The sequence below is a fragment of the Echinops telfairi genome, unplaced genomic scaffold (assembly GCF_000313985.2).
Source record: "Echinops telfairi isolate 266 unplaced genomic scaffold, ASM31398v2 ScPeMD7_7424;HRSCAF=8462, whole genome shotgun sequence".
Lineage (NCBI taxonomy): Eukaryota > Metazoa > Chordata > Mammalia > Afrosoricida > Tenrecidae > Echinops > Echinops telfairi.
In genome coordinates, this window is record NW_022111324.1 from 63632755 (window position 1) to 63643851 (window position 11097).

An 11097-nucleotide genomic window follows, 5' to 3' on the forward strand; every position below is an offset into this window, starting at 1 on the left:
AATGTGGCAGTTAGTTCCCATAAAGATGACAGCCTTGGAAGATTCTGCCTTATACGATGGTGTCACCATAAATTGGAATCAACTTGAAATTACACAACAACTCTGGTTCAATATGTAATGTATTATATTGTAATGTTTGTTAAATTACCTATATTCCTTCTGAAATGTGAGATTGTATTTACTTATCTGTCTCTCCTTTCAAATCTATTCCTTGTATCTTTATATGCCTAGTAGGTGATACAGTTCTTCATCTGTTATATAAGGCAAAACCCCAAGCCCACTGCTATCCAGTCTATTTGACTATTACTGGTCCTATAGAACAGAGTAGAGTTTCTGAGACTAAATCTTTACAGAAATAGAAGCCCTCTTCTTTCTCCCTTAGTTTTTCATAAGCACTGAATAAAATAATTTGAATGAATGAATGGATTCATGAATATTTCTTTAATTCACATCTGCTCACTTTCACTAGCAAATAGCTCAAGAAAACTTTTTTTTAAAAATAGGTGCTTGTCATCTCTTGATTTTTTCCTCCTCCTCTAATTGTATTGTTTCTCTCAGAAATAATAAATCATCTTCCCAGTGCTTGCTTCAGCGGCACATATACTAAAATAAATCATCTTCCCATTTGTTACAATGAACCACTGATATCTTTTAAAGTTTAATTGTTCACAGGCTTTAAAACTCTTTCACCATTATTAATGTGATATTGTAAATAACAAGGAATTGGCAAGCTTTGTAAATGATGGTACACTATGATCATAGGTTGAAAAACTTCTGTCCCATAGTGCACCTGGGCAGCTAATAAAAGTTTCTGTTCTAACAAGGAATTCTATAATGGTCTCAACCAAATGATCAGACTTGCTTGGAAGACAACACTATTAATTTTCTTTGAAAAGTTCAATGATTCGCCATCTATAATTCCAAATGCCTTTATTTAACCCAAAGATTTGTGTTCATCCAGCTGAAAATAAGTAGTGTTGCCTTTTCATATTACACATGCTATCCACACACTGGAAAGAGAGTCATAAACATGAGGGTATTATTAGAATGATACAAAGTTCTGACAGTGTTAGCCAATTGTTCTTACTGCTCAAATGCCATCATGCAGATAATTTTCACATCATTAATTATAGTGATTGTCAAGAAATGCCAAAAGTGGCCTTTTTATGAAAAATAAGGTTTTAGGAAATAATACTTTGTGTAATAGGATTATAGAAATGTCTGATTAGTGAATGAATACACATTTACTGTGTAAGAAAGTGCTATTTGGATTCAATATTAGCTTAATCATGAAAAGAACAGGAACATTGTCTTCACATGGAATCTTGCATAAAATAGTTCGCAAAATGTTACTATGGGAAACATCTCTCTCAATTTAAGAATAGCACTGATAGTTTTTAAATTTAATACTGCTATTGAACAAAGCTGTTTTGAGCATAGTGTAACCCCAATTCATAACATCAGAAATAATTCACCTGCAAACTGTCATTTTCAAAATCACTTTCAATAATTTTGGAACTATCTTTCTTCTTCTATCACAAAAGTTTGAGTTTCAGGACACCTGGATCATGCTGATATTTGGAAGAAAATAAACGTTCTAGTAGCAGGTTTTTAGGATGCTTTGCCAATGTGGCAGATGTAGACAGATGTTCATTTCCCTTTGCAATCTGCAACATGAAGTTCAATGTTTCCATTAACTTCATGAAGACTTGGAATATGAAAGAGATATTTAGAGTTGAGAGAAAATGATAGGCATAATAAGCTAGGTGCAAGTTATATGTAAGTGCAAAATATAACATACTTTAACATATGCATAATAAAAATATGCTGTGCAGAAATGTGAAAGTCAAAGAATGTTAAAACAAGGCATCTCCCAACTTATTTATATTGAGGACACTTATGGAACTGTAATATTTTGATGTAGTTTACATACTGTCCTATTATGGATGTTTTAAACTAGAATTTTGGAAACCTGGGTATTAGACCAATAGCAAAAAATCAAACTCGATGTAAAGTAACTCTTCCAATGTGTCTTAAACTAGTCTGTAGCTAAGCATGACAAGGAGCAAAGCACAAAGCTGGAAGAATGTGAAAATATCATTTTTTTCTTCCTGGGCTCAACCCCAAAATCCAAACGCACTGCCATCAAGTCTGACTCCTAGCAGCCCTAGAACACAGGGCAGAACTCCCCTGTGGGTTCCCCAGACTTCAGCTGTTCATGGGATTAGGAAGTCTTGTCTTCCTCCCAAGGATGCTCAAGGTTAGTAGCCCACTCATAACCACAGGCCACACGGGCACCGTGTGCTCGTGGAGATTGTATCTCAGAGGTCGGAGTAAATCTTTTTCAAGACAATGGGTCTCATCAGTTTTCTTTCTAAAAGCACTTTTAAAATTTAGAGATGCGAAGATAAACTTTCTTTAATTTACATTTCCTCTTTCAACTTAAATTCAGGTTTTGTTCCAGTTTTGTAAAAATATGACATGCATAAAATGAAATTATGTGCTTAAATGGAATTTTAAATCTATTTTTAAAGACACCTTTTGAACATGAGAACTTAATATTTTGCATCTAATTGCAGTAGAAATATTTGATAAATTTCTGACAATCATTATACTTAGAGAAGATGATACATACGTTTATTCTAGTAGTAGTCAAATGGTTTTATACATTTTAAATTAAAATACTATAATTCTTCACTGGTTATTTTAGTACTTCTCAATGGCCTTAAAACATGTCATTGATATTTTCCGTATTTTAAAAACATAAATTATGATATACTTTTACAACTATGCCCCCACCGATTATTTAACAACATGCTACTGGGAGGTGCTGCCAACTTGATTTGGACTCATAACAACCTCATGTGACATATCAAAACTGATAGCATGGTTTTCCACGTCTTTCCTCCCAGAGAGCCACTAGGTTGGTTCAGACTGCTGACCTCTCAGTTAGCATCCAGGTGTATAACTGCCGCACCACACAAGTCCCTTAATTAACAACATGCTAGGATTCCATGATGCCAGGCACCATAACTTATTTAAATGTTTTTCTATTGCTCAATATCCAGACTGATTCCAAATATTTTGCTGTTATAAATGGAATGGACAAAGGTATTTATTTGTGATTTCTGTGTTGGCTATTTATGACTATCCACTTGAAAAAAACCAACTCCATAAAGTAGATATATTGAGTTAAGAGATAAAGCAAAAAGATCCAGATTTTTTTCCATACACATAAACCATTTAGCTCCCCTGAAAAGTCACACAAGTGAACCCACACTGATAGCCCAGCAATTTATGAAATTCGCAACTTCCCTTCATCTCTATCATTGTGTTTTTTTCACTAACCTTTGAGAATTGCTTAAGTTTTAACTTGTATCTTAATTTTTGCTGTATTTATTTGACTACTAGTTTGATGTGTTTGATCTGTATTCACTTGAAATACTCGGCACTGACAGGGAAACCACAACAATATTTATCCTCAATGTCAAACACTTAACTAATATGTCAATTGTCAGAATATTATATCTTTCCATTCCCCAACCCTTAAACTCACTGTATGGGTATCGATCTTCAGTTGTGTGGATTTCAAAGCCATTCCTGAATAGACTGTAAGAAAGCCAGTGGGCATTTGGAGAATCAGGTGGACTCCAGGAAAGATGGATAGCAGAAGAACTTTGAACTTGTCCTCTGGGTGGAGGTTGCTGAAGTGGAGCTAGATTACAATGGAGAGAGCAGTTATTAGCCAAGGCAATCAATAAATGCACCAGCAAACTGAAGCGAGAGATTCAGCAAAGGGGTCTTTCTGGTTCAGAATTACTTTATCAAGAAGACATGTGGTTTACCAAGACATTAATAAACAAAAAGCCTGCAACAGGAGTTCTCAAAGAGTTTTCATCTGTGAGCATAAAACCAATTCATAGGTCAAAGCAGCTGATAAACAGTTCAGGGGAAAGGTATACAATTTTGCATCAAGCATTTTTTTCTTCTTCCTCGTAAGAGAAACTACTCAAGGATGCATAATACTTACTTTCTAATTAATTAGTTTAATAGCTGATGTAACCAAGTTCCACTGAAACTTGAAGTTTAAATAGCATATTTTTTTTAGATTTTTAGAAAGAATTTTCCATCCCATTAAGCACAATGACTCCTCTTGCCTCACAGAACAAATTATAAAAGAAGGTAAAATATTTGGTGACACAGTAACTATAGATGTTGAACAGTCTAAATATTAGCAAGAAAAATGTTAATATACTATGTGAATACACAGACACTTGCTACAGTGTTTTTCAGGCAAATAAAAGCATGTAGCTATTTTAGAGCTACATGTATTTAGAGCTATCTGTATTATATAATACAGATATTTACCATGAAAACATTATTTCATCATGACACATTTTCCTGACATCCCTTTTCTTGTGATGTTACTTTTATTTTATTTTTTGGAATACATAAATATAAAAGAGAAAATATCCACCTATTTTAAGGATAGTCAGCCGCCAGCTTATTTACTTTCTTCTGATGAAGATGCACCACACGGTATAATTTAAAAGCAATACAATTTCATCAAATTTTCTCATTACATTATCTATGAATCGTATACACCACTGTGTTGCCTTATTGTTTAACTATGAATCCTTTCCCAATAATTGTGTTGAAATTAACCAGTCGAAAAATAATTGCCAATATTTTTTGTGAAAAATATGCAAGTACTGGGTGCTCAGAAGAAAAGAGACCGTGCAGTCAAGTTGGGTAAATTTAAAAAAGAACCTATTGAAGAATCAAGGAGCCCCAAAGGCACTGGGAAGTAGGGATTGAACTGACAATAGCAAGGTCGCTAGCTCCAACTCCCCAGCCAATCTGCGGGAGACGGATGAAGCTGTCTGTCTGCTCCTGAAAAGGTTTATGCTTCCTCTCGGCTGGTGCTATAGGTTGGCATTGACTCAATGGCAGTGGATTTAGTATTAAAAGGACAATTTTCAAAGGGACAAGCCAAGTATAATGAAATCAGAAGTAATAAGGCAGTGCTCTGGGGTATATTAACAGCAAAACTCTTTTACAATTTAGGTGGCCGTTTTCAAGAATACTTCTATGTGTCCAGTGATTATCAGTAAGATCCCAAGGTTAAGCACATAGTATATGCAAGGCTGATATTTACCACAACAAAAAGATACAGAGCATAGTCAACAAAGGGAGCAGGTGTGTGGTGCAACAGGCAAGGCTCCCAAAGGGCCTCGTTGAGCGGTGAAGGTGCTCAAACTCACAGCAACCCCGAAGGGCAGGTGGGCCTGCCCTGGTGCGCTTCTGTGATTGGTACCCTTGACGGGAGAAGCAAGACCATTTTTTCTCCCACAGAGCGGCGGTGGTTTGAGCTGCTGGCTTTTTTGGATTGCAGTCTAACTTGTAACAATGTTGTCACTAGAATATACTCAATTCCCCCACAAGGAGTTGTAGCAACCTCTATGAACTATTGTCAAACAGTAAGCTCATTCAAAATTCAGCACCCATGTCTTTGGGGCCTATGCTCACCTAGGAAAGCCCTGCCTAGCACATGCCAATATTCCATACTCCCAGAACGAGAGCATAGTCATGACATGAACTCAATATTTCATACAAAAGTTTCAGCATAGACAGTCACTCTGAACCAAGACACCAGCCAGGGCTCAAGTGGAAAGCAGTGTTTTCTACACAGAGCAGACAGGCTTGCTATGTTCTTTCTTTGCTGTGCACCTTCCTGACCCTAGAGGGGTACACAGAGGTGTGATTGTCAGAAGCCAGGGATGTAGAGGGCTGTACAGTTGCCTGATAGCACTCTATGGCCTCTCTCAGGGAATACACCTAGCTCAAAGCCACCTTATGTTAAGGAACATGGGATTAGATATCCTGTCTTCCCCTTCCTCCAGTCTTCCAGGTAATGGTGGGTGATGAAATCCTAGCAGATAAACACAATTGAAAGGCAGCAGAGGTCCAGGGAGCCTGATACTGCACACCATACAGAGTCTTAAGAGTCAGAGCCAACTAGAGAAATAGGGAGTCATAAAATCTTCAGCATACTGAGCAAAGACTATTAACTAAACGCTATTTACCATTTATCAGCGCTCGCCAGTCATATATTTTATTTTAAAGACCATGATCTTATGGCATATAATATTTACATCACATAGCTTTTAAAAAAACATCCAAATTGGGTACTCTCACTGTTCAATATTTATTTGTTTCTTTGGAATTTACATTGTTATATTAAAATTTCAAATTAACATACACACATTTAGATCCACGATGAGTGATAACAACCAAAGTGACACAGGAAAACAGAATGGCCTTCATACAGGGCCTTACATTATTGAACTCAGGAGTTTGACATATTTGATATCGTTACTATGATTGATTACACACTGGATGTATTTGATTTTTTCAGTGGTTTTTAATTCAAGCCTCAAAGCCCTATTGTTTGTGATCGAGGCCCACTGATTCCCAAACTGTCCCCATTGACAGCCTTTCCAAAGAGCCTCGCAATGCACGTTCAAGTTAGAATTTCTTTTATGAATATTAACAGATATATCTAAAACTCCATAAGCTATCGGGATTACATAAGATTTCAGAGTTAGAGAAATCATAACTGACCTTTGGACTATTAGTCTAAGACAGTGAAAGCATTTCAGGGGGACAAAAAGAGATAGATGTCTCAGTTCTATTCAAAAGTGTGGAAAATGATTTGCTTTGCATGAACATTTCCTTAGCAACCAGAAGCTCTTCATACACGTGGGCTCTTTGCAAATGTTTCAAGCTGATTACTTGTTATGACCATCTCTAGGCACAACCTTGTCTGACTCACAGTATAAATAAACAGTACCTGTTGGGCATTGAAATGAGAATCTCCATGAGCCTGAAGTGCTAGACATCACAGCACCAACCCCCATGCAGGGAGCTTGAAGGAATTTGAGGGATGGAGGAAAGACGTGACTGTGATACAGCTTTGGGCAACAAGCTAGGTGTTGGAGCGGATGCGGCAGGTGGGCTCTCACAACAGGAGGTCTCTCTGTGGCAAGGACGGCAAGGAGAGACCGGAAGAGAATGACACACCTAAGGGAAGGGTTGGGGAGGAGCGGGAGGCTCATGTGCACGTGATGCTGCTCTCTGTGCACCACAGGTGAAAGTGGTCACTATGCTGTGCGGAGGAGGCCAAGGAGCAGCAGCGTTGAGGTCTGGTGTGATCTTACCCAGGACTAGCTAATGTTGGACCCCTTTCCACATGTATCTAAGGCAGGAAGCTATCTTAGTAGCTAAAACATGCGCTTCTTGGGGCTATTTTTAAAATAATTGGAGTTAGAGTTAGGTTGCAGTGCGTCTTCTTTTTTATTAATACGACATGAACAACTTGAGGTCAATGCATAGAGACCATTTTTTACTCCATTTACTCTTAACATGCTCAAAGAACAAGCATGCAATCCTGGGCATGAGATAGCCTGACCCAAGTCATTCTGTGCTCAAATACAAATTTTGAGAAATCATTCATTCATCAAAACTGCCAGGGTGGCTGAATAACATGTTGCCTCTTCTGTTTGTCTATTAGTTGATGTATATTTACTGGAGTCATAAGTTATCGAGCAGCCATTCAATGGGGGACAATTGGTCTGGACTCACCAAGACCAACACAGGAAGAAGACGAGCCAGGAAAAGGAGAAGAATATGGAATGAATGACTAATTTTCTTCATGAACAACTTCCTCCTTTACATGAAAAAAAAAAAAGAATAGGATAACACTTGGCTAACATGACTGACCATTTTGAACAAAAATTCTACAGAAAAAACGATGTAAGGAGAAAAATATGCAACTGAATTTTAAATTCTCATAGACTTGAAAGTTCCTAGAGTCATAGAAGCTTGATGGATCGTGGATGCCATTGTCCTGAGATAGAACAAAAATAGCAATCTTATAACCAAAGGACAATGTCTCCTTGAGCAGTCTTTTGTGCTTGTTTAAGAATGAGCCATCTGAGTTTAGAGTGACAACAGGGGTCAGTTATTTTATGTAAATGATGGAGGAGCAACTCAGAACAGGACGGAGAGACTGGGTGGTAGTTTGATAATATAGTGTCAACTTGAGACTATTAAGAGTGGAGGGGTGGAATTTAGCCTGTCAATCAGGTTTCAGCTTCATGACCTCACTTGGAGGCACTACAGAGATAAATAGCTCACTGGAGGCCAAACACATACCCTCTGATTGTCTTCTTGTGATACATTGCTGCTAACAAGCCACATGGAGCTAAGCTAATGGAGCCAGAGCCCTGGAACTGGAGGAGCCATGTAGAGACCCATGCCAGCGCTGAGATGTTCCCACCACCACTGGATCCACAAGACTTTCCACCCACCAGCCTGTGAACTTCATACATTTGGCATCATTCCATGTGTAGCGTGAGTCAGAAGAGGAATTTATTGTCTGGTATCAGACATATGGGCTAAAATCGAACTTATGAACTTGAACTGAACTGGGCTGGGATGTTTTCTTAATATACAATTACTCTTTGATATAAAGATACTTCCTACACACATTTGAGTCCCCCTAGATTTGTTTCTCTCATCCACTTGGGCTCACATAGAATGGGTGCACACTGTGGAACATACCAATGTCCCTGAATTACACATGTAAATACTGTGGAGTTGATGTGCTGCATTTTAATGCAAAAGCATGCATGTTTGTTTGCCAACTGCTCTCTCCTGACAGTAGTTATTTTTGTAAGCTCTGTTCTGCCACTTTTATTTTACACGTTACTATAAAAAATGTTTAGCATAGTGTATTTACAAAAATATCTTCCAGGTGGATGGAGAAGTTGGCAAACAAAAAGAGAGTGTACAATTTGCTGTGTATATTAACAACAACAAATTTGCATTGTCAGACTCTCTTCAGGAGAACAAAAGGAACTGTGACTGGTTCCATCTGTTTAATTGCCATGAGTTTGAATTCCAGCTTGGGTATATGGTAGCTATGTGATTATAGTTAAGATCTCATTTAAACTTTTCCTCCATTTTAAATGATAGCGCTACGATTTAGAGCAAAATGAGGAGAGAGAGAAATATTTCTTGGTAAAATACCAATATCCTATTCCATCATAAGTAGTAAGGTCTCTATTCTTGCATCTTTAAGAATGGTAAAAAACATATTTGGTAATTGGTACATGTTAATAATTTCTAATGTGAACATTATATTTATATGCATATAGGAAAGTAGTTTACTTACATTTACAACACAGAACCTATAAGTATAATACCTAAAGAAACATATTAGAGAGCACCAGGTTGAGGATAAAAGGAAGACAGAATAGAGCTATCATTGGGATGTTATACAATAGATTGACTGAACACATGGAGAAAGTGTTCTAATTTCCTAATTCAGATCCCAAACCAATAATGCTAGTGATGACTGCAATTATTTGCTTCTCTGGAGAAGTCTCATTCTGCTAACAACAGTACATTGTGAACTAATGATTGTATAAAAGATAAAACATTGATGAGAGTAGCTAATAATCTGGGCCTGAATCAGCCAAGTACTGAGTGATCGGTTGGAAATAGGAAACAACCAGGAACCTGGGTGAAAGATTCTGTCTGGCTCCCCTTCTCTAGATGTAAACATAGCCCTGAAAAATTGGAACTGCCGGAACTGGAAGGGTAACCGGTTACTGCCAACTGATACCCTACACATGAAAAATCAGATGTGTTGTACCAGAGTGGAGTAGTATGCTAGGTTGTATATAGAATTGTATATGTGACAGAGATAAAAAATGTAATATTGACTTAAGCAAGAAGGATTTTATTCTCTGTGTGTGTGTCTTTCTCTCTCTCTCTCTCTCTCTCTCTCTCTCTCTTGCTCTCTCGCTCTCGCTCTCTCTGATGGCTGGAAAGACAGATATTTAGGCTTTTTCTATCATTTGCTATGCCTTCCCTAGGACATTGTTCTTATCTAGATGATCCAAGGTTGATCATCACCAAGTCCACATTCAAAGAAAAAGAAAAAGAAAATTAAAACAAAAAAATGGACAAAGGGCTTGCCCTACTTTATAACTGATCCATCAAGGAGTTCCAGACATCAGCTCTGCTTACTCAAACTTTAGTGACATAATAACATCTAACTATGGTGGGAGTGGTGGCCATAAACCCAGCTCGAATTCTATTCATATGCTACAATTGATTAATGCTTATTGACGTCAACTTATTGGTGTCTTAAAAGTAAAAGAGACCAGGTTCTTAAAGTTAGAACAATTAGAATATTCTATAATATGTGTGTAATGGAAAAGATTAGTGATTTGCTGTTATGGCAAAGGAGTTTGGCTGTATAACATCTGCTAAAAGTGTCAAGAGAGAGCGAGAAGAAGAAAAACTCAAAATTGATCATAGAAAACATGTGTTTTAATCCTTTTTCTTGAAATAACAGCTATAATTTTGAGCAGTAGCACTTGTAATCTATGGTCTTTATCTGGGCTCTTCACATATCCCCAGCTCCATAATAAAGTATATTAGTTTACCCGAGTAAGGCTAGCTAAGGAGTCCTGAGGGCCCTTGGTTGCCAAATGAAAACCCAGCAGTTTAAACCCACATGGTATTCCACAGGAGAAAGGTGTGGCAATCTGCTTCAGTAAGTTTTCATAGAACTGGGATATACGGGCCAATACTACTCTTATTCTATAAAGTCACACTGGTGTGTTGGCAAAGGATTTGGGAAGACTGGCTAAAAAGAATATTATTTGGTACCAGACAGAGTTGGCGTGATTTTGACTAAGGGGCAAGAATTCACAGTGTTGCTGCCTCGCTGTGGCGGGCACAACAGAGATCAAATAAGAAAAACTCAGAGCTTTGTTAGTCTGAGAATGCATTTTAGTTGGGCTAAATGATGAGTTTTCTAAATGTGTTAGTCTGGGTAGACTAGAGAAACAAATTCATAAAGACACTCAAATGTGTATAAGAAAGAGCCTTATAAAAAAAAAAAAAAGAAACTACTTCTTTCTCACTGGAAGTAGGAGGTGCCAACAGCGGAGCCTTTTGTGAAGACTGTTTTTTCTCAGAGGTCTGATTGGGGTTGAGATAGCCCATTTTAACCATGCC

General features: G+C 37.6%; 1 protein-coding gene across 1 annotated transcript in view; it reads right to left on the reverse strand.

The window, feature by feature from the left end:
• USH2A (usherin) overlaps positions 1-11097 on the reverse strand; it is a 949135-nt gene that overhangs the window by 714732 nt on the left and 223306 nt on the right. The window contains exon 15 of the mRNA XM_004700145.2: positions 3557-3715. Within this exon, the coding sequence (XP_004700202.1) occupies positions 3557-3715 (159 nt within the window). The remainder of the gene's footprint in view (positions 1-3556; positions 3716-11097) is intronic.